The following is a 23,453-nucleotide window of genomic DNA, read 5'->3' on the forward strand; positions in this document are numbered from 1 at the left end:
TCACGCAGGGCCACGTCTGCGGGTTCCGAGAGCTTCAGTTAGGTTGGAGGCGCCGCGGCGGGGGAGCGGCTCGGTTAGGTGGAAGTGAGGGGGAGTCTCCAGGCAGAGGTGAGCGGGGGCCCTTAGGCTTGGCGGCGAGAAGGGGACTTCCCAGTCCGTAGGGGCTCGGCCTGCCGACGGTGTAGTGGGCCAGCTAGCGGGTTGACCCACGGACCGTGCGCCGGACACACCCGCCCACGCGCCTCCAGAGCGCCCGGAGGGTCTCGTGCCCCTGGGCATTCTGGTCCAGAGGCCTGGGGGGCGGTGCGGCGTGGCGGGAGGGGGGGGTGGGGGGGGGAGAGGGTGAAACTAGGGGTTGAGAGCCGGAAAAAGTGCGGCGACTTGGGGGCTGGGAGGAAAGCGGAACAAACCAGGGGTTGGTAATTGAATGAAGGGAAGGGGGATGCACTCAACTTTTTTAGAGTGGTCGCCGTTTGGACCTGTAAGTACTTTCAAAAAAAAGAGTTTAGAGTGGAAGAGAGCCAAAGCATAAGAGACTCTTAAAAGCTGAGAACAAACTGAGGGTTGATGGAGGGTGGGAAGGAGGGGAGGGTGGGTGGTGGGTACTGAGGAGGGCACCTTTTGGGATGAGCACTGGGTGTTGTATGGAAACCAATTTGGCAATAAATTTCATATATTGAAAAAAAAAAAAAAGCGTTCGCACCCTCGTTGAACGTAGTTTTAGGACCGAAAACGCATTGAAGGGTGGAAGCATTTGATCTTTTTTCTTTTTAAAAGACTTTCTGGATTTAACAGGACTGGTTTACGCCCTTATGAATAATCATGATATACTACCGAATGGTCAGTTTTTAACAAAATATATTCTTGCTTGTGCAAGAGATTTGATCACTTTGGACCAAACTAAATTAGCTTGCTGAATACCAGCTTGTTCCAGTTGGACAAAAGCAAAAATTTTCTACCATTTCCTTTAACTTTTGTCCATTGAAGCATCGAAGGACAGTAAAGCAAATGAGACAGGACTGCTGTTCATCTCTGGGCTAATTGGAAATGGGACTGACTGGGGAAGTGAATAGTATATACACCTGAGGTTGGAAACCCGAAGTTGCACTTAAAACTGTAGTATCCCAGAGAAGGAAGTGCTAGTGGGCTCAGGGCCACTGTTTAAAATTAAAGGGAGAAAGAAGATGTTGCTACTGTCAGAGCTTAATTTAGAAGGGTGTCCTGGTCCTCTGTTAATGAAAATAGAAAAATCTACTGCAAGGTTTATTAGGAGGTCTGGGCAGTCTTGGAGAGGAAGCTGTTGCCCTTTGCTTTTCCTTTGGGAGTATGTCTCTGGTGTGGGAGGAATAACAAAAGAACCACACAGATTTTCCAGATATTTTGGATACGTAGTCCCAGTCCATTTGACATTGTGACCTTAGGCCTCAGTCTGTCACCAGCTACCCTTGTCTGTTTATGTTATTTAACTGAGGCCCAGACTTAAGTTTCTCCGTTTATGAAAGAGATAGTCTTTGAACTTGTAGAATTCTACGAATCTATGTGTGGAATCTTCATTTTAGTTGAGAGTGGACCATTTAAAATTTTCCCTGGGTCCAGGAATAGTCCTGGCGACAAAACGAGAGAGGAGTTGGAGGGACAGTCTGCTGCTATCTGCCCTCGAGTGGACGATACAATTTGGGGAGGATCTTCTAGGTAATGCCTATCACCAGGACTTATTCTGCCATTCTTTCTCAAACCTTCTTTGTGGGCATTCAGAATGAGGCAGACCTCTTAGTTTATGGTGGCAGCTTTTAAAGCAAATGGTCCTTGTAACATTTCTCATGCCTGAAAAATATTCCTTAATTTTGTAGACATGGATTTAGATGCTATTACAGAATACTCCGCATTACATCCCAAGCCCAGTGGACTCATTCTTCAGTATGGGACTGCTGGCTTTCGAACGAAAGCAGAACATCTCGATCATGTCATGTTTCGCATGGGATTATTAGCTGTCCTGAGGTCAAAACAGACAAAATCTACAATAGGGGTCATGGTAACAGCATCACATAATCCTGAGGTAATGCTTTTCGTGCTCCGATAAAGCAAATCTTTGTTTACAAGAACACATCTTAGTGTCTGAGCAGTTTGACCAAAAGTACAAATTAATTCTAGGAATGTTTGTGCTCCTTATGTGCCTTTGGGTTTGAAATGGCTTTTTCTTAATGAGTGGTCATTTAGCTCATGACTCCATAGAGGGTGTAGAGAGAATTAAATGAGACTCATTTCTTGGACTGTGTTCATATTAGAGAAATAACAGAATGTTCTTCCAAGTTAGTTGTATTGAGACAGTATCAGTAACAAAAAGTGTTACTTCTGTTAATGTAGTAGAGAGTAGAGAGATTGGAGGCAAGATGGGGAAGGGCAAACATTTGAAAAGATTCATTCAGAATGTCTTGAACGTATTTAAGACTGGTTTTCTGTAGTTAGGGAATAGCTTCCTGTTCTGAATGAACAGCCAAACTGGTGGCTCCAGATACAAAAGTGAGCTTTGGGCAGGTTATTGATGAGGTCTAATGGTTGTAGGGTTACGACAATTAAATTTTTTTCTCAAAGTATTCCTTTTGACATAGTCTAACTCTTCTGTATTGCCCATAGCCCACTAATACATGGTTTGAATAATATGCTTCTGTTTGGTGGCAAGGGCCTGAGATTTTTGCCTTTGTAGATAAATTTGCACCAAGTTTAAGTAGGTCTGTGAAGGATTATAACCTCCTCTTCCCTCCACACAAGAGGACACTGCTTGTCCAACTTGTAAACGTGGATCACTAGAAATGCATGTCTGAATGTCTAAATCACCATAATTGATTGACTTACGGGCTGAAGCCTATATTTATTGCTACTTCCAGAAGTACTTCTTAATACTGAGTTGTCTCCTTCAGTTGACAATCATTCTGAACTACAGTTTATTTCTTCCCAGAAATTTGAGCAGAACGGAATGGGGAGTCTGTTTTCAGCTTCTGTTACCCACTGGTTGACATATTGGCCAGTATGTTCTTAGAGTACAGAGTCATAGTGGGGAGGAGCTCTCACTGCCCTCATTCTGCTCCATTTGCACCATGGTCATGTAATTGATGGTGAATGCACAGATGACAGCCTTTTAAAAAAGCTAGTGTAGCATAGTGGCTGTGGGCTTAAAACTAATATGGACTTGGTATTTTAATAGCAGCACTGACACTTATTAGCTATATGAACATAAGCAGATTTCTTGATTTGAATCCATTTTCTCAAAGTAAGACTGGAATAATAATAGGATTATTATTATTATAAGTATTATAAAATACTTAGTCCAGTGCCTGGTATTCTGCACTGGTCACTGGTGAAGTCGTTCAGCCATCAGTGTCTTTTTTAGGGGAAAACAGCTTGAGTTTACTTCCTCAACTCACCCTTGTGAATGCTCGTAGATGGCTTATTGTTTGTTTTTCTTTTAAGGAAGACAATGGGGTAAAATTGGTTGATCCTTTGGGTGAAATGTTGGCACCATCCTGGGAGGAACATGCTACCTGTTTGGCAAATGCTGAGGAACAAGATATGCCGAGAGTGTTGATGGACATCAGTGTGAAAGCAGCTGTGAATCTGCAACAAGATGCCTTCATAGTGATTGGTAGAGATACCAGGTGACCATCAGAGTTACTGGTGAAAGCAGCTTTGGGGACTCCACATAAGTGATTACATTAATGTTAGTGCCCATGATAAACTGAAAGAAGGAAGTAAAGTGGAACTGCCCTAAGAGGCTCCTCCACCTACCTGGCCTTTTTTTAGTAGGATGTAGGAGCTAAGTCTCTGTGCATCTTGGGTTTTGGAGTCTGAACCCCAACTCTGACACTATATAATTGAATAGGTTATTTAACCTTTTAGAGCTTCCATGTGCCCGTCTATAAAATGTTGATGATAAAGCCTAACACAGGATTTTTGTGAGAATTACATGACATAATGTATACAAAATACCTATTTCCTGACACGAGAGAAGTACTTAACAAATGCCTCCCGCCCCTTTATTTCTATAGGTTTATTTTCTCCTGTAGAGTAAGAACACATTATAACATTTTTAGAGATTTACCTTATAATCTACATAATTGTTGGTTCATATATTTATATCGTTTTTGCATGCTGGAGTTCACTGGAAACATTAACAATTTATTTCTACATACAGTATCCCCCAACCCCCCATCTGCGAGGGATACATTCCAGGACCTCCAGTGGATGCCTGAAACCATGGATAGTACCAAATTCCATATATACCATGTTTTTCCCTGTACATCCATAATTATGATAAAGATGAATTTATAAGTTAAACGCAGTAGGAGATCAAAATGAATAATAAAGTAGAACAGTTACAGCAACATACTGTAATAAAAGTTATGTGGATGTAGTCTTTCTCACTCTCAAAATATGTTAGTGTACTATACTCTTTTCTTTCTTGTGATGCTATGTGATGATAAAATGCCCATGTGAGAGAGGATGTGAGGTGAATCATGTAGGCCCTGTGACATAGTGTTAGGCTACTGTTGACCTGATGATAAGTTAGAAGGAGGGTCATCTGCTTCTGGACTGCAGTTGACTCCAGATAACTGAAACCATGGCAAGCGAAACCATGGACAAGAGGGGACTATTTGTCATAATTGGCAGCTTTTGCTGTCCTTTACAAAAACATATTTTTGTAAAATGTTAGAGTAAAAGTGTACTTTGAAACAGAAGCATTCTCTTTTATATAAGATCTTGTTTTGCCAGAGATTCTTTCTAAAGGAAATTTCCAGTCAGTGTCCTCATGGCTTAGACTGGTGTTTTATCCTTAATGTGTTACCAGTGAGACTTCCAAATACCATTGATTGTGGATTTATAGGTATCAGAAATAGCCTAGTGATTTATGTTCTGAAACAAATAATTATCCCCCAGGAAAGCCTTCCCCCATGTAATTGCCTCTTACCAATTAACTAGTTTACATGATGTATAACATTATTTTTTTACAAGGCAGTTATATAATTATTTTCAGATTGATAATTTGTTCCGACTTTTCCAAATGAAAAACAGGTTGCATATCCTTGGTGGTTTACTCCCCTGTACTGCATAATGCACACTGTTTGCATTCAGTATTTATTGCTACTGTTCCTAGGTAATGTACATGTTGTTACAGTCAAACTTGACCACGTATTTGGGGATGGTGTAATCAGTGTATTTTTATATCTGTTTTCTAAATTTGTTTAAAAACCAAACTCTTCTGAGAAATGTATTGTGAAAGGCTGCTGGAAAATGCTTATACTTTGCCTATATCCTCTTTCCAGTGTTTTCAGACTTGACAGGTTTCTTATTATTCTGAAATATGTAGCACATAATTTCTGTATTTGCTTTCAGAATTTAGCAACTCTTGGTTTCAGGATGGGATGTGTTATTTTCTTCCTTTTCTTTTCTAGGTCCACCAGTGAGAAACTCTCACAGTCTGTAATAGATGGTGTAACTGTTTTAGAAGGTCAATTTCATGGTATGTAGCTATCTTGAGCTGTGAATTAAGTTAATCTTAGAAAAAAAGTTTTAAAAAGTTGTAAAAGCAGTAACATTTTAGAAAAGTTTGAAAACGTGGATAAAAAAAGGTTTTGAAAAATGAACTCCTAGGTATTAAATACTAGTTTTTTAAATTTAGAAAATTCAATAATTTTTTTTCTTGGTGTGCATATTTTGGTTTACCTATAGGAGATTATATGTAAGAAATACTGATCTTAACTTCCTTTACTTTAGTAAATTTTCTGGTATGAAAACCTTTGAAGTTACTTAAAGATGTTCATTCTGGGGAGCTTCTGTCAGTATTCCCTAATAGCCGATCACATGTGGAATCAGCCGTTACATATCAAATCATGATGCAAAGTCGCTTTGGCCTACTTATCATGATTTAAGTTTTGACAGGTAGTTTTTCCTATAGAATTACATGCAGTACAATGGAGGCTTGAATCCTCTTCTCACATCATCTACCATGCATGCCCCTTGTGAATGCAGGGACTCCATTGTGCTTGGAGGTGAATTTCCCTAGTGTCTCCCTACTTTCTTATTTAAAAATATCTTCTCTTGACCTTTTCAACCTCCTTTCCAGCCCCTGTGTGCTCGTTTCTTCAGAGTAATTCCAAGAGCTTGCCTTGGCTTACTTCTCTGCTTTTCTAGTCATTACTTATCCCACTGCAGGCAAAGTCTCCATCCTGGCCCCTTCAGTGAAATGTCTCTCTCAACACTCATCTGAATTCTAATTGCCAGATTCAGTGGCTGTTAAAAAGTGGGAATTCTTGGGATGCCTGGGTGGCTCAGTCGGTTGGGCATCTGACTTTGGTTCAGATGATCTTGCGGTTTGTGGTTTTGAGCCCCTCGTCGGCCTCTGTGCTGGCAGCTCAGACCCTGGAGCCTGCTTCGGATTCTGTGTCTCCCTGTCCCTCTGCCCCTCCCCCACTCGCTCGCTCTCTCTTTCTCTTTCTCTCAAAAATAAATATTAAAAAAAAAATTTATAAAGTGGGGATTCTTAGCCTGGGGCCCAGGGTTTCCTGGGAAGTGTTTGGTTAAGCTGCAGGGATCTGGTGACAGAGTGTTCTTGCTAGTGTGCAGAGTGTTACCTGTATGTGCACTCTTTTAGGTAGAGGATTCTTTGCTTTTGTCAGATAGATGCTCAAAGGGATCTGTGACCTAAAAATTATTTCCAGAATTTATATTTTGAAGTTTTTATTTTAGTTGCTGTCTTGATAGCTCTCCACACTGTGACCTCCTCCTTTCTTTCTTTAAGATTCTACTTCCTTGGCCACTGTCCCTTATTGGTCTTCCATTTGGGCCCTTTCAATTTGGGCATTGCATATTTCTTTCGTTCTGCTTGCTGAATGATCATCTTTACTGCCATAGCTCCAGCTGTGTGAAGCTTAATTCTTCACTTGTTAGTTCAAACATTTTTGATTGTGTGCTATGTACAATTCTCCAGTAGTCTGTTTCATGCCAATCACAGCTTATCGTCAGAACCCCATTTTGCATCACGATGTGTGCATACGTACTTGTGTGTATAAGTGACACAAAAGCATCAGTAAATAATACCTATACTGCACGACATGCATTCACCTGTGTTATTTAAAAAAAACACAAAAATGTTGGTTGTATCTCACTAAGTGGGTTCCATGAGCCCTGACAGTCTCAGGTCTGCAGTGGTCTGCCCTTACCCCAGATTCATCCTGCCTGAAACTATTGTTTGTACCATTCTCAGAATGGTTCACTTTTTCAGCACTGTCATTCTAGCTGTATAATACTTTTCTAATGTTTTAGTCTAGAAAAATTTGAGAGTAATTAAAAAAAATTTTTTTTTTTTTTACCTTTCCCTCATTTCTGTCTTCAGCTTAGTGAAAGGTTAATGTAGCTGCTGCTTAGAGAGAATGGGGGAAGCTGGTAGAAGATAAGGTTGAGGAGGGAAGCAGGGGCCCTGTCCTTTCAAGCTGTGTAGGTTGCGGTAAAGATTTGGGTTTTATTCCAAATGCACTGGAACTCCATTGAAGGATTTTGTGTGTAGGAATATGATCACGTTTCCATTTTAAGTCAGTCACTCTGGCTTTTATGTACAGAGAGACAGGAAGGTTGTAAGAAAGAAAAAGAGACTACTGTAGTTCATGTAAGAGGGATGATTGTGAGAGAAGTGGAGAAATTTGAAGTTAGTATTAACTTCAAAGATTTTATGATACATAATGAGCTAGAGCTGTGAAGAGTGGCTTGTAGGTTTCTGGGTTGATCAGTAGACTAGAAGAGTAACTACATAAGAGTCATTGTTTCTTGATTAACTGTATATAATAGTCATTTGTTAAATGTTTATTTGGTCGTTTTGATATTGGTCACGAAATCCTTTTGTTCCATCTTTTGGTAAGTCTTTTGAAATAATCATTTTCCTCTCCTTATACCCCTCTGTTAAGCTAGGTTAAGCGCTGATCCACTTTTTTGAGCTCCTACACCTCTTTCCACCTGATCCTTACGTTAGAGCCATGGGTGCCTTCATGAAATACCATTTCCATTGTAGAACTGCAGGGTTCAGTAACTTTTAAATGATCTTTTGCCTCTAGTCTAAACTTTGTGCTTGACTTTGAAGATCTGTGTTGGATTTAGTTACAGAATATTCACTGGATACTAGTCCATCTCTCTTATTTTTTCTGTTTCTTGTTCTTGGTACTTTTCTTGTGTGTTTAGCTATTTTTGACTATAAGCTGTTTGTTTTTCTTGGAAAATTATCTGTGGGACATTTTTGAGGTGTATGGTAAGGCATATTTCTCTGGCAGAGTTTAGTTATTGCCTTTGCTGGGTGCCTGGGGGTGCGACTTGGCTGGTGGATGACAAGGTTCTTTGATGACAGAGTTCTTGTGGACCTCTGTGGTTACGTGAATTGGGGCTGGAAACCTGTGGGAGGCCTGTGCTTCTGGTGACAGCTCTTCAGGGATGGGATATTTCCTGCTCTGCTTGGTGTCAAGACCACTCTTCTGGGAGTGGGTACTTGGGGCTGATTCACTTCGGACTCACCCTTGTTCTGAAGAGTAGTCCTTTGAGGCTTCAACTTCATGAGGGCCTGGCCTTCTATTGGGTGTCCTTCCTTTTTTTTTTTTTTAAACCTTTATTATTGAGAGACAGAGAGAGACAGAGACACAGAGCATGAGCAGGGGAGGGGCAGAGAGAGGAGGAGACACAGAATCCAAAGCAGGCTCCAGGCTCTGAGCTGTCAGCACAGAGCCCGATGTGGGGCTTGAACTCACAAACCATGAAATCATGACCTGAGCCGAAGTCTGACGTTCAGTCAACTGAGCCACCCAGGCACACGGTGTCCTTCTTATCTTAGGTCAACATGGACTTGTTTGTACTGGAAGCAGTAAGTTAATTTCTGGTTTAGAGGAATGACCTTAAAGCAAAACTGACTTCCCATAGTTGAAATCTTGGAGTTCTTCCCTTCATAGAGATTTTGGCCTAATTTCCGCTTTAACTCATTGGCACAGCAATGCTTTTTAAAAGGAGATTTTTCTTTTATCTGGCATTTTTGGTGGTTTTTGGGAGGGTTCATCTGAATTACATAGTTTGCAGTATTATTCGAACTAGAACTCAATTATTATTTTTCTATATTCTATTTTTGTTACCTGTCCATATTAAATGATTTTTTTATTAATAGTAGTCATTCATATTTCTTTTAGAATTGAGTATGTGCCCACTGTGTGGGGTTCCCCCCCACCCCAACATTACCAAACAACCAATTTAATTCTCTGACATTATCTACTTAGAAGTAGGGTCAGATCCCACAGGTTAAGGGTACAGTGCCACAGGACTCCGCATGCCCCCTCTTTAGATGCCAGTCACCTGGGCTTTTGACAACCCCCTTCTTTGTTTTATTAATTTGCTAGAGTGCTCACAGAACTCAAGAGAAAAATTTTACTTACCAGATTACTGGTTTCTTATAAAGGGTATAACTCAGGAACAGCCAGATGGATGAGATACGGCAAGGTATGTGGGAAGGGGCACGGAACTTCCATGCTCTGGCCAACCACTCTCCCCAGTCTCCACATGTTTCACCAACCCAAAAGCTTGTCCTTTTGGGTTTTTAATGGAGGCTTCATTACATGGGTACAATCAGTTAAGGGATTGACTGTTGATATTTGAATGCAATCTAGCCCCTCTTTTCTGCTCTGCCTGGATTGGCAAGGGGGACCAGGAATATGGGAGAGGTCTGAAAGTTCCAGCTCTCTAATCACATGGTTGGTTCCCCTGGCAACCAGCCCCAGCTTTGGGTTCCCTTGGAGCCTTCCTTGTCTCATTAGCATAACAAAAGACAATTTCTACTCTCTTCACTTAGGAAGTTCATGGGTTTAGAAGCCCTTCTTAGAATGGAGACAAAGACCAAATTTCCAATTTTTTTTTAAGTTTATTTATTTTTGAGACAGAGCCCACACGCACGCGCACACACACACACACACACGTGTGTGTGTGTGTGTGTGTGTGTGTGTGTGTGTGTGTGTGTGTGTTTAGAGGGAGGGTGGTGTGTGGGGAGGGCCAGAGAGAGAAAGGGAGAGACAGCTTCTCAACCAGGCTCTGGCTGTTGGTGTGGAGCCCCACTCGATCCCAGAAACCATGAGATCATGACCTGAGCTGAAATCAAGAGTCGGGTGCTCAACGATCTGAGCCACCCAGGCACCCCTGTTTCTTATAAATCACAGTATCATAATGTGACAGGCAGTTGTAATAACTTCAGTGGATATATTTATGCATATTTCTGGATAGTTTGAAAGTGTTTTTGTATCCTCTGAGATGTTTTTATTTTGAAGATTTGTTGCTCTCAAATTCATATGGTATGAATCCATTTAAACATTTTTTTCTTTATTAAGAAATGTGGTGAATTGCTTTTTGTATTTCTATGACAGATTACGGCTTGGTAACAACGCCCCAGCTGCACTACATGGTATACTGTCGAAATACCAGTGGCCAATATGGAGAGGCAACCCTAGAAGGTTACTACCAGAAACTCTCTAAGGCCTTTATGGAACTTACCAAACAGGTAAAAATCTCGTGAACATGGTTAGAGTTTAAGCAAATGAATAAAATAAGATCAATTCAACAATTTATCTTAAGTAGATAGCTCATCACTCCTCCTTTTTCCAAAAATGCAGTGTATTTCCTTTTCTTTTCTAGGGCTCCACAAGGCTTGGCCCTTGTGTCCTGCTGTCTATTGGCATTTACTTGGCGAGGCACGTAGTACACGTAGTACATTCTGAGATCACGGTGGGGGAAAACCTGGTGGGGTTCTTAAGGTTACAGAAGTATTTATTCAGATGAATTTGCTCTTAAGGTTAATGTTAGATGCTGTTGGCATCATACTTGAGGTGTCTGCTGTTGAAAAAGATTTTTCTCCTGTGTAGATTAGCTGCTTAAACCTTGATGGGGTTTGCGGGGTGTAATTTGATCAACAAATATTGAATGTATGTTAACCAAAACAGAGCCCTTGTTCTTAAAGAATTTTTATTCTGAAGTGAGGGTGGGCCAGAGAGGAGACTGACAAAAAAACCCATACATGCCCAGTGGTGTTATGTGCTGTGAAGGGAATGGCAGGCATCATTCTGCTCATCCATCTGTATACTCATTCCCACATTTGAATGCCTGTCATGTAATATAGGCTGTAGTATTATTTTGAAGGGTCCCTGCTTAATTGAGGCTAAATTCTAGTAAAGCTCCATTTCCATAAGGTATTCAGTCAATGAAACTGTTCTAGTGTCAGTTTCCAAAAAGTTTTAAAGGCCTTTAAATTTCACTTTGGTTTTCTGCAATTTTCATCTGAATATGTATACCCTTTTGTTTCCCAGGGTAAAATAGATGAGTTAACTGAAATAATAGAAGATGTTTACATATACCTATATGTGCTATATGTTTCGCTTTTTTGTAACTTGAAATTTTTCTTCCATATGTCTTTTCCTTTTAAGACTTTGTGCAGCGAAGATGAATATAGATCACTTAAGGTTGACTGTGCAAATGGCATAGGGGCCCTGAAGCTGAAAGAAATGGAACACTACGTTTCCCAGGGGCTGTCAGTTCAGCTCTTCAATGACGGCACCAAAGGGAAACTCAATCATTTATGTGGGGCTGACTTTGTGAAAAGTCATCAGAAACCTCCACAGGGTATGTAGAAAATGTGTTTTTAGAGTTCTTTGAAACCAATCTTACTTAAGAGACAGAGGTGGCCAAGTGAGTTGAGTCATGCTGCTCGTCCTGGCGCACCGCTTTAGACATCTGGACACTTTTCTTACTGTCCGTGGCATTCGAAACATGGTCTATGCCCTTTGCCTATGAGTTACACGACTCCTACAGTGTGTAGGCAATGTCTGGGGGAAGGGCGGGGGGGAATCAAAATCAGGAATTGGTGTTTTAAAGCAGTAGTTCTCAAACTTCAGTATGCGTGAGAATCATCTGAAGGGCTTGTTAGCGCACAGATTCCTGGGCTCTACTCTAGAGTTTCTGATTCTATAGGTTTGGGTAGAATTAGGATAGGAAAAAAATTTGTCTTTCTGTCAAGCACCCAGCCTTTGTTAATGTTGCTGGTCTGGGGACCACACTTTGAGAATCCTTGATCTAAAGGATAGCAATAGTGACTAGCATTTTTCACCTTACCTGAGTTAGACACACTATGGAAAGGGAATGCAACTTGGCTTAATTATAACTGTCTGCAAAATCTGTTTTCTCCAGTTGGTATATTAGGAGGAAGACTGTAGTTGTACTAAGAGGTGGTCTATGTTTAGCTGTGTTGTAAATCCTGAATTGTTAGCGGGTGGGCCAAACTTGGCTTACGGATGTATTTTGTTTGGTCTGCTGTGTGGTGTGTATTGCATTACTTGTCGCCATTTAAACATTTCATGATTTTACTTAAATATTAGGAATGCTGGCTTCTCTTTACCGATGTCAAAAAATGTCCATTCTCATGTGGCAATAATTGGCTGCCATAGAGGGGCTCCTGCCAACTTCAGACAGGACATGCATTCTTCAGAACTCCACAGACCTCATCCAGTTGCCTCTCTCCTTTACGTTATTCTGCCTCACTGTAGTACACATTTACATTTTTAGTTCGTCAGCTAGTTTGAACTCCTTTTTGTTGAATTGCTTGTTTTTGTTGAATTGACAGTTTGGTTCTAGATCCTGCATCTGTCCATCCATCTAAATACTGAGCTCTTCTCTCCCTTGCTCTAAGCACGGGTGGTGAGAACAAAGGCAAGAGAAATGTAGCTGAAAGTAAATCTTACAGCTTGCAGCGCACTGATAAAAACCTCAGACGTGCAGAGTGTGACATACCTCAAGGGACTTATGGCTGCCTTAATGTTGATGTTTTATTAGAGACTAAAAGCAACCTTATCTTGACAATAGCCAGATCTCTGTCAACCTCGCTTTTAGCATATACAAATGCCTTAGAAACTTATGTTATCTCTATCCCCCGCCAACCTTAAAAGTATATAATCAGTCACTTCTCACAGTCCGAGCGCAGCTCTTTCTGCCTGTGGGTCCTGTCCCCTGCTATAAGAAAATCACCTTTTCGCACCGTAAAATGCCTTAAGAATTCTTTCTTGACTGTTGTGCTTGGCGGCCCTGCACCACGGGGCTACAGAAAGAACAAAACCATAGGCCCTCACTTTTCCTGAAGCGTGTGTTATGCCTTGTAGTCAACCTTATATTCATATTCCTCATGAAAGCCTCATGTTGGATTTGTCCACCTGCTGCTCTCATGGCTAAGGAACAGCAAAATCTTCTAAGTTTGATGTTACAGTTGCTGAGGTTTTAATAACCCTATGCAAATTACACTGGCCATGTATCTCTCACAGGTTACAATTCTTCCCTCTAACTTACCAATGTTTCTTGTTACTGATGGTGTGAACAAATAAAAATCACTTCTACCAGAGTTGAAGCACATAACTCATCTGTTGATTATTTTTTATATCTAAAGGGCATCACAGTTCTAGGTAAATTGCATTCACAAATAGTCTGTAGCTTTCACCAAACTATGGGAACTTTCCTTACCAAACCAACTGGTTTATAAAACGGAATTTTACTTTATTTTATATTTTTTAAATCTTTATTTTTGAGAGCGAGAGTGCAAGCAGGGAAGGGGTAGAGAGAGGGAGATAACAGAATTCAAATAGAATCCAGGCTCTGAGCTGTCAGCACAGTGCCTGAGGCGGGGCTCGAACTCACACACTGTGAGATCTTGGCCTGAGCTGAAGTCAGACGCTTAACTGACTGAGCCACCCAGGTGCCTCTGGAATTTTATTTTAATATTATATCAAGTTTCAGCATAGAATTCTCCTTTTCCAGTTAGCTATGAAAGAATTTACCCTGTAAAAACTGCCAGTAAACCTGTATACTATTTAAAAATTAATTGGGGCGCCTGGGTGGCTTGGTCGGTTAAGCGTCCGACTTCGGCTCAGGTCATGATCTCACGGTCCGTGAGTTCAAGCCCCGCGTCGGGCTCTGTGCTGACAGCTCAGAGCCTGGAGCCTGTTTCAAATTCTGTGTCTCCCTCTCTCTCTGCTCCTCCCCTGTTCATGCTCTGTCTCTCTCTGTCTCAAAAATAAATAAACGTCAAACAAAAAAAAATAAAAAAAATAAAAAAAAATTAAGACATTGGTTTTTATTTGGAAGGATAATTTTAAGTACCTCTTGAAAAGTGATATGTGGAACACATAAGGCCAGTTGTGATCATACTTTAGTGAAATATTTTTCCCTTGTAATTAATGTAAGAGAAAAAACTTTTTATATTGAGTTTTATCCCTATTTCTGTGACTGAAATGCATTTTAAAATTCTGTGTGCTAGGAATGGAAATGAAGTCTAATGAAAGATGCTGTTCCTTTGATGGAGATGCAGACAGAATCGTTTATCACTACCTCGATGTAGATGGTCACTTTCATCTCATAGATGGAGACAAGATAGCAACACTGATTAGCAGTTTCCTTAAAGAGCTCTTGTTGGAGGTATGGTGGGATGATTGACTGACTGCTCTTTAAAACAAGACTCACTGGTGACTAACATGTCTCAAAGGCACAATTTATACAAAGTTCCTTACATCTGTGGCCAGAAAATACAAGACGACACATGGTAATTTTAGTCATTTCACCATGGGGCACGGGTTTTCGAACCTGAAAGTAGTGCTCTTTTCTTCCTTATACTGGCAGAGTTTTATGATTCGAAGCTTTATGAAGATTTTGGTGTCTTCACAACTGACGCTTTAGTGAGCGTTCCATCATCACTCCCAAAGCTTTAAACAGAAGATTGCATCCTCTGAGAGATGTATTTACTATGTTATAATGTGGTTAGTAATGCGAGAGAGGTTTATTCTCCTTTGCTCTTTTGGAAACCTTAGGCCAGCTTTTAGTATAGCATGTAATGGGAAGTAGTTATTATAATGTGGAAAAAGCTATACTTTAAAAGAGTTCAATAACTACTTTTATTTAAAATACTAGAGAGGTCAGGAAATCACAAGCTTCTTTTGGAAGGAATCCTTGTAGAATTTAAATAATGCTTGGGGGATGGGTATTGAGGAGGGCACCTTTTGGGATGAGCACTGGGTGTTGTATGGAAACCAATTTGACAATAAATTTCATATATTGGAAAAAAATAAATAATGCTTAAAAGTATTTTAGCTTTTTTTTCTGGCATACATGTAAATTTTCATTTTAGGCATTTATTGCATAAACTGGTAATTTTGGCATCCTTTAGAACTCTCATTATATGTTTGCTTTTGTAGTTAGTGTTTTTACTTTTGATGGCAAGGCAATTATCATTGTTTTTATCTAGATTGGAGAAAGTTTGAATATTGGTGTTGTACAAACTGCGTATGCAAATGGAAGTTCAACACGGTATCTTGAAGAAGTTATGAAGGTACTGAACCATTTCCATTTTCTGGTAGCTTCTTAATAATTCTATCTTAAGATATTTCTGTGAGGAAAACAGTGTGGTCATACAAGGGAACAGCTCGCAGTACATGAAGCTGAGCTGTTGTCCATTTAAGGCTAAGATATTAAGATACGGGGAAAAAATTGTCCCTGGTGCAAAAAGGGAAAGAGACTCCCCCACCCCCCACCCCTTTTCTTATGAATGTAAATGTTTTAAAAGGCTAAGCAAATTTTATAGTTCAGGAATGTTTTCCCTAAGGGTCTAGAATCCCCTCATTGAAATGTAAACTTCCGGGGAAAATAGCATCCTGTCTCCCAGGCTCCTGAGAGTTTTAAGTTAGTTACAGCTTGGAATCAGCCACATATATTTACTTGTTACCGAGATATGAGAAGATTTACTATTCTTTTGGTAAGGACTAAACACCGATTGCCACCACAATTATCAGGTAAATTTAAAATAAGTGGTCCTGTAAAGTCTTCTTGAGAAGCAGGCCTATTCAGTAGACATAGGGACTATTGCTTTGGGATTTCACAGGCGGGGAGAGAGACTCGGCTACTCTTAATACAACAAGGAAAAGTGGAGACTTAATCCAACAAGGAAAAGTGGGAGAGGGGGTTGGTGGATGGAACATTACTAAGGAATCTTCAGGAGTCAGGATTCCGACTGAACATACCTTACAGGACTCCTGTTGAAGACAGGCCGGGGTGGTTAGATACTACCTGGGGTATGGTATGGGGTGAGGACTTCGATCAGTTATGGAGGGTAGGAGATTCTTGCTGAGACTGGACTCTTCCAGACATGCAAGGATAGGACCTCTTTGGGATCACAGGAAAAGTTTGTTCAGGGATAGAATCTGTTACTAGTTACCTTCAGCTGTATTATAAAAGGGTGAGATTGCTGTCTGTAGTTCTTAACAGATTTCCTGTGGTGTGCATCACAGTCTAGCTTGAGGTGTGTTCAGTAATCAAAACTGTTTTCTTACTCTTCTATAGGCAAGTTTTCTGGGTTGTTAGAGGAGGTTTTGTATCTGATTTTTTTCCCCCAACATCCCCCAGATGACTGACCATCCTCTGTACCCCATCACCTGCTCTAAGAGTTGGAGGGTCCATGGCCAAAATTATGTCTGTTTGCCTTTACTCTTTCTCACTATCTAGTGTATTTTCCAACTTTTGTGCATTCCTTTTCAAATTCCTGCATTTTACTAGTTTTTGTTGCTTTTCCACTCTTTTTAAAGCAGGGGTAGCAAAGTCCAATTCTTGTAGAATCTGGATAAGTGAAGACAAAAAGTACAGCAGGTGCATAAGGACTAGGAAGAGTGTGCCCAGACAGGCCAGCTGCTGTCACATTTAGTAGGATTCTTCAAGAAAAGCTGAAAATCTAAGTTTTTATGTGACTCTCCTTCCTACTACTTTTTAAGTCTTGACAGCTGATTAAAAATTTAAAAGAAATAGGTAGGCAAAATAAAACACATCTGGAAGCTGCTAGTTTGCGACATGATTTAAATATAAAGTTGCAGTAAACACACTCAAGGAACTCCATTGGTGCCCAGTTGCCCACCATTTATCAGGGATTCTCAGTATTTGGGTTATCGTTTTAGTATTTCTTTTCTGTGTTAACATTTTTATAGGTAATATATACCCTGTTTAAGAAACAAATACATCAGAAACTGTTACTCATCAACCCATTCTCCTATGGATGAATTAAATATTTTTAGCTCTAACCTTTCTCGAGGTCTTCTAAATGCAATCAATGGCCAATCTTATTTTATCTTGATCTCTTTTGAGATTTGCCACTATCAGACTTATTAACCACTCTTCTCTCTCAGATCCATCCAAGGCTTAGGCTGCCCAGTGTTGCTAGTTCAACCATCATAATTTCTTAATGGGATTAGTCCTAGAAACCTCCTAACCAATGTCTTTTAACCTTCTAAGCCACGGGTTAAGAAACTGACCTGCCACATGTTTATGAATAGTTTTATTGGAACACAACCATGCTTATTTGTTTCTGTTATTTTCTGTGATTGCTTTCACACTGGTGGCAGAAGTGAGCAGTCGTGAAAGAAATACGGCTGTAAACTTTGAAATATTTATTATATGTCCTTTTATAGTAAAGCTTGCAGACCTCTGTAAACCATTCTCCACATTGTAGCTAATGGAGCTTTCTACACAATTAGATCATGTCACTCCCCCACTTATAATCTTTCAATATTTTATCCGGGGATGCTCCTCTTTCTCGCCTTGCTTTTTCCCTTGGTTGTGTATTTCTATAGTTGCCTTCTCTCTCCCATACTAACACTTACCACTTGGTATTTTAATTGCGTGTCTTCCTCACTAGATGGCTCCCGGTTTGTTCCCTGTTGTAGTCTTCGGAGAGTAGGTATATAATATGTATTTGCCCATTGAATAACTGCTATTGTGTTTCTTTAAATATGTGTCATAGGTACCTGTCTATTGTACTAAAACTGGTGTAAAACATTTACATCACAAGGCTCAAGAGTTTGACATTGGAGTTTATTTTGAAGCAAATGGGCATGGCACAGTAAGTTCTCCTTAGTTACAACCAGCTTTAGCTGGACTTTCTTTTTAATGATGGGAATTTTCTGAGTAGTAATACCTTATAATCGATTCCCACTTTGTTGAAATGATCAGTATGACAGTAGAGTAAGATTGGGTTTACTTAATATATTCTTATGTGTGTTGAAACTGGTTTTCTGGGGCGCCTGGGTGGCTCAGTCGGTTAAGGGGCCAACTTCGGCTCAGGTCATGATCTCGCAGTCCGTGAGTTCGAGCCCCGCGTCAGGCTCTGTGCTGACAGCTCAGAGCCTGGAGCCTGTTTCAGATTCTGTGTCTCCCTCCCTCTGACCCTCCCCCGTTCATGCTGTGTCTCTCTCTGTCTCAAAAATAAATAAACGTTAAAAAAAAAAAAACATTAAAAAAAAAAAGAAACTGGTTTTCTTTTAGGTTGTTTATGATCTTTGAGTGTGAACAGATAATACAATTTGTTCCTACAGGTTTTGTTTTTTTGTTTTTGAGAGCACGAGCAGGGCAGGGGTAGAGGGAGAGAGAGAATCCCAAGCAGGCTCCACGCTCAGCGTGAAGTACAAAGTGGGGCACTGTGCGATCATGATCTGAGCCAATATCAGGAGTTGGATGCTTAACTGAGCCACCCAGGCACCCATTTTTAGTTTCTTAAAAAAAAAAAAAAAAAGAGAAAGAAAGCAGTTCTTAATTTTCTTACAAGCGGATTGTTTATCATTTAAAATCTTTTCTTTGAACTGGCTATAGGTAGTGAAAGTTCAGTAGCTGTGGTAAACTGAAAAGTGTTGGAATGCTTGAGAATTAAGTTATGAGCGACTAGAAATGAGTGTAAGTAGCAATAAGCATGTAAAATTTTTATGGTGCTTTTTGTAGGCAGAATATTTAAAGAATTTTTTGAGATATACTTCACATACCTTAAAATTCACCATTTTGAAGTGTACTACAAGTGGTTTTTAGTGTATTCATAAGGTTCCGACTTTTGTTTAAACGTTTTTATGCCACACCTCATTTCGTAAATAGATTGGAGGTAACCAACAGAAAATGTTACCTAGGTCAGATTTTCATTAATTCTGAACTGGCTTCTAGAGGGCTTGATCATAAGAAAAATAATAATTTCTCAGGAAATGCAGTTAAAATATAACTTCAGTGATCTAAGGCAGAGGTTGATAAATAATTTTAAAGGGCAGATAGTATTTTAGACTTTTGGCTCGTAAGGTCTCTGTTGCACCTGTCAGCTCTGCTGGTGTAGGATAAGGGAATGTATATGGCTGTGTTCCAGCAGAAATAGTGACCAGAGTGTAGTCTAGTTTACCAGCAAACATGTCATTTCATCAAGTGCTGACTATAGTATTGAGCCACTCTGACGTAACTAAACTCATGGGCAAAACATTTTAAAATGACAGGAATCTTGAGGAACATGATGTATATCATATACATGGTACTATTTGCCATAGTAAGTACAATGAACTCTTCTTTTATCTAGCTTATATCCTTTAAATTTTTACGACAAGAAAACTCTGCTAGTTGTGCTGAATTCTGTATTCTTTCAAGTAAAATGGATGCAGATAGGCTTAAAGAACTGGTTGCACAGAACTAATTGAGCTGGCAGAGGGGCAAACATAATATACTCATCATGTACATTTGCCTCTGTCAGAGTGGTATTTTCTTTGTAATCAGCTCTTTGTATTTTGATAACCAGTTCTTTAATTCATGAAGTATTTTTTTTCCCCAACTATTATCTTTTGGGTTCTGATGTGATCTTGTCAATTTCATACATTCTAAGGCTACCATTATTTTTCCCTTCAGTTTTTCCAGATTCTTTCAGAGTTTCAAAAGTGGTTTAACTTGGATGACTGGGCACGAAGAGAATGTTTTACGATTGTGTTTATGCTTTCCTTGCAGGTACTGTTTAGTAAAGCTGCCGAAACAAAGATAAGACAACTCACAAAAGAATTAGAAGATGAGAAAAGGAAAGCTGCTGCTAAGATGCTTGAAAACGTTATTGACTTGTTCAACCAGGTCAGAGCTGGAGGGTGGTGGGCTCTTGGTTACTTTACCATTGTTCATAAGGTAGACAGAATAGTGTGTTGCATAAAAAAGTGGAAAAGTCCTGGCAGCTTCCTTGCCACAGTGGTATATACAGTTGAGATGGACGCTGAAATGCAGTGACAGAACACTGATGTGCTTCCTTACCCCTGTATTTTATGATGAAAACTTGTAAGTATAATGAGTAGCTCGCATCTAGATTCAAAACTCTGCTACTGAGTCTATGTATATGTGTCAAATCAGTGAGATTGGAGTCTATACAGTATGGCAGAGGAAGCAAAGAGTAGGACCGGAAAAAGTGACAGAACTAGTATTTGAATATCTTGCACATAGTAAGGCACTTAACATACCTCAGTGTAATCCTTGCAGTAACCCAGGGAGAGGGGTTGTTATAATTCCCATTTCGTAAATGAAGAAACAAAGGGCTTGGAGCTAGTTATTCAGTCTTAATTTTATAGATAAGGAGGAAGAGTAAAGGCAAGTTTCTCAAGAGCTAGTTTCAGTATTTTTTGTAGAACTCTTTGTGGTCTTTCATTTCTCCACACTAGTTTAATAATCTGTGTGAGGGTGGGGAGGAAGCACAGGAATACTGTGATTTGTTTTCTAAGAGCATTCATATCCAAGGGTACACTTTCTTTCATTGTGTCTTGTAGGCAGCTGGTGATGCTATTTCTGATATGCTGGTGATTGAGGCAATCTTGACGCTGAAGGACTTGACTATACAACAGTGGGATGCTCTTTATATGGATCTTCCAAACAGACAGCTCAAAGTTAAGGTCTGAGCAATATTTTAAAATTCTTTTCTGAAAATTAACTAAAATGTATTATCTCCAATCTCTATATGAAAAATATTCCGTGTCATGTTTCATCGTGTACATGTAGATATTATAGAAAATGCCTTATATCCTGTTTTTCCACATCTTAATCTTAACCAGTTGTTTGAGAAGTATTTAGTTTACCGACTTGAAAAGAAAAAAGTGATACATATTCTTTATAATAAAGATTTTATTGTGGAAAATTTAAAACAAATATAAATGTGGAGAGAACAAAAAAATTAAACCGCTGTGTTCTCAGTTTCTACAGATTTCAGCTATTGTCCTTCCCCATTCTCCATAGCCCCCATGTTATTTTGAAGCAATCCAGCTAGCCTATTATTGCAAGTGAAAATATTTCCTTTGAATTATTCTTGGGTCACGCAGAACTTCCTGGGGCTAGCTAGATGCTGAGAAGTAGGATCTTTGGGCTTAAATGGAGAGAAATTTTTTAAAGGCAGTTCATATAAATGCTCATTGATTTCTGTACAGCTTTATACCAGTGTACATACTCACCAACAGGATTTGTGAAAGACAATTAGAGGTAGTAAAGCCCGAGGTCACAGAAGTGGCTACTAATTGGCATATTTAGGAGATTTTTATCATGACCCTCTTACATAATAGGTTGCTGCTTTGTCAACAGTTTATAGAAATAGTTATTTGATCAGGGACTTAAGTCATACAGTCCTTCCTGGCCACTATTGTAGTGGTAACTGTAAGACTGTGGAAATGTTGCCTGTTTTTGCTAAAGGCAATCTTTAAAGCTACAACTGAAATTAATAATCCTGATTTTGGCAGAAATAAAAATTATAAAATTTTAATGTAGTTGCACTCTGTGGTACAATAAGCTGAAATGTAGGTCTGTTACTGTTGAAATGGCCACAGTCTTTTGGTGGGAATTCTGTTGAACAGGTTAGGCTTATATAGTAACAGATATGAAATGCTTGTGCATAGGTTGCAGACAGGCAAGTTATTAGCACCACTGATGCTGAAAGACAAGTAGTTACACCTCCCGGACTACAGGAGGCAATCAATGACCTGGTGAAGAAATACAAGCTTTCCCGAGCTTTTGTCCGGCCTTCTGGTACGGAAGATGTAGTCCGAGTATATGCAGAAGCAGACTCGCAGGTAAGCTGGGATGGTTCTATTGAAAAAATGTGCGGTGAGAGTCTGATACCATGGGTAGTGGGGGTCGTAGTAGGAGAGAAAAGAAAACCATTTCAATAGTGTTGCAGTCTCACTGTGATAATTGTTTATGGAGATTTTTAGGTTCATATTAAGACTGTAAGAGTACTTTCATCAGTCGTTGAACAAAATTAGACCAACTTAGTTTATTTCCCCAAATATTTTTCTTTTTATTCCAGACTTCCTATTTCTAACCATGGTATGAATAATCAGTAGATACTTTGCCACGTGTTAGTCTTCTGTGGCCTGAAGTGGATGATCCTTTTTTTAAAAACTCCTTTAAAAACATAATCCTGTTGCTTTATGAAAACAACAGGCTTTGAGGTACATGTCTAACTGGTACCATCATCCAGGTTGATGGAAATTCATCTTTGTCTCTGGACTTTTGTTTTTCAAAATAATTTCCTTTAAACAGCCTTGCTCTGTGCCTCTGCTCTTTTCCTAACAGGGTCAAGACTTCACGGTCTCGATTTTTTAAACTTCACCCTCTTCACACACTCTTTTACTCTTAAACCCTTGATCAGTGTTTGCACAGCTAAGGCAGTCTAGAGTGGGTTGAATAGGCACTCAGAAGGAGGCCCTTATAAGGGAGCTGGCAGCTTTTTGGCAGAAGCTTAGGCCATCCCAGAATATAGTGAATAGAAATTGCTGGTGGATGGGGAGAGGCCATCTGGGACTTAAATGGTTATTTACACTTAGGCCAATTGTGGCCGTACTTTTAAGGACTAGGTTTTATTGAATTTATTCAGAATTTTGGAATAACTAATTTTACAATTTGATTTGATTAACCAAGAACTCACCGGACTTGGAAGAATTTGAGTTTTCCATTTATTTAAGAATCTTGGAATTTGTTACTGAAAGGTGAAAAAAAAAGAAAAATTTTCATTTGAGTATGTTAGTGAGACAAAAAGTTCTCTTCCCTTCCCTCAGAGTTGTAAGTTACCTGATAGATGCTGTCTTTCTCCTCTAATCTCCTTTTGTGTCATTTTCAGGAAAATGCGGATAGCCTTGCACGTGCAGTCAGCTTGGCAGTATTTCAGCTGGCTGGAGGAGTTGGAGAAACACCCTAACCAGGTTTCTGAAGATAATTTTTATATTCGTGACAAACTGGATTTTTAAGAACTTTTTACAAAATAATGGTACTGCCACTAATGTGACAGGTTCAGACACATTTATAATCATGTTTACGATGCACCTTACTAGATTGTTTCTAGATCTGATTGTTTTTCTTAAACACTACCACAACTGTTATTTAGAAATAGGGAAACCTTTTACCTGTTAAAGTGAAACTTGAACCAAATTTCAGTCTCACTAATGTAAAGTGCTCGGGGCTTAATCATTACCTTTATAGTACATTCGGGGACAAATTCATGAGGGCTGCTGGAAAATTAAACCTTACTACCAACTCCTTGGAATGTCTTTTCCATTGCCGTTACC

The 23,453-nt window shown here is 39.6% G+C and overlaps 1 protein-coding gene across 3 annotated transcripts; it reads left to right on the forward strand.

Moving 5' to 3' along the window:
• PGM3 (phosphoglucomutase 3) lies at window positions 1-23,421 on the forward strand. 3 transcript variants are annotated; one of them, XM_019442741.2, is made up of 13 exons: window positions 1-108; window positions 1,851-2,056; window positions 3,469-3,653; window positions 5,448-5,515; window positions 10,431-10,564; window positions 11,484-11,679; window positions 14,357-14,514; window positions 15,338-15,421; window positions 17,876-17,974; window positions 19,876-19,992; window positions 20,673-20,795; window positions 21,786-21,959; window positions 23,009-23,421. In XM_019442741.2, exons 2-13 carry the CDS (start codon window positions 1,853-1,855, stop codon window positions 23,084-23,086), a joined length of 1,620 nt encoding a protein of 539 aa, XP_019298286.1. In that variant the 5' UTR covers window positions 1-108; window positions 1,851-1,852; the 3' UTR covers window positions 23,087-23,421. The 3 variants fall into 3 exon arrangements, with proteins under 3 accessions (XP_019298286.1, XP_019298283.1, XP_019298284.1); XM_019442738.2 differs by lacking the exon at window positions 23,009-23,421 and having other exon boundaries at window positions 21,786-22,995; XM_019442739.2 differs by lacking the exons at window positions 1-108; window positions 23,009-23,421 and adding an exon at window positions 395-481 and having other exon boundaries at window positions 21,786-22,995.
• The last annotated feature ends 32 nt before the right edge of the window (window positions 23,422-23,453 follow it).

The sequence above is a fragment of the Panthera pardus genome, unplaced genomic scaffold (genome assembly GCF_024362965.1).
Source record: "Panthera pardus isolate Hobbes unplaced genomic scaffold, ASM2436296v1 HiC_scaffold_17, whole genome shotgun sequence".
NCBI lineage: Eukaryota > Metazoa > Chordata > Mammalia > Carnivora > Felidae > Panthera > Panthera pardus.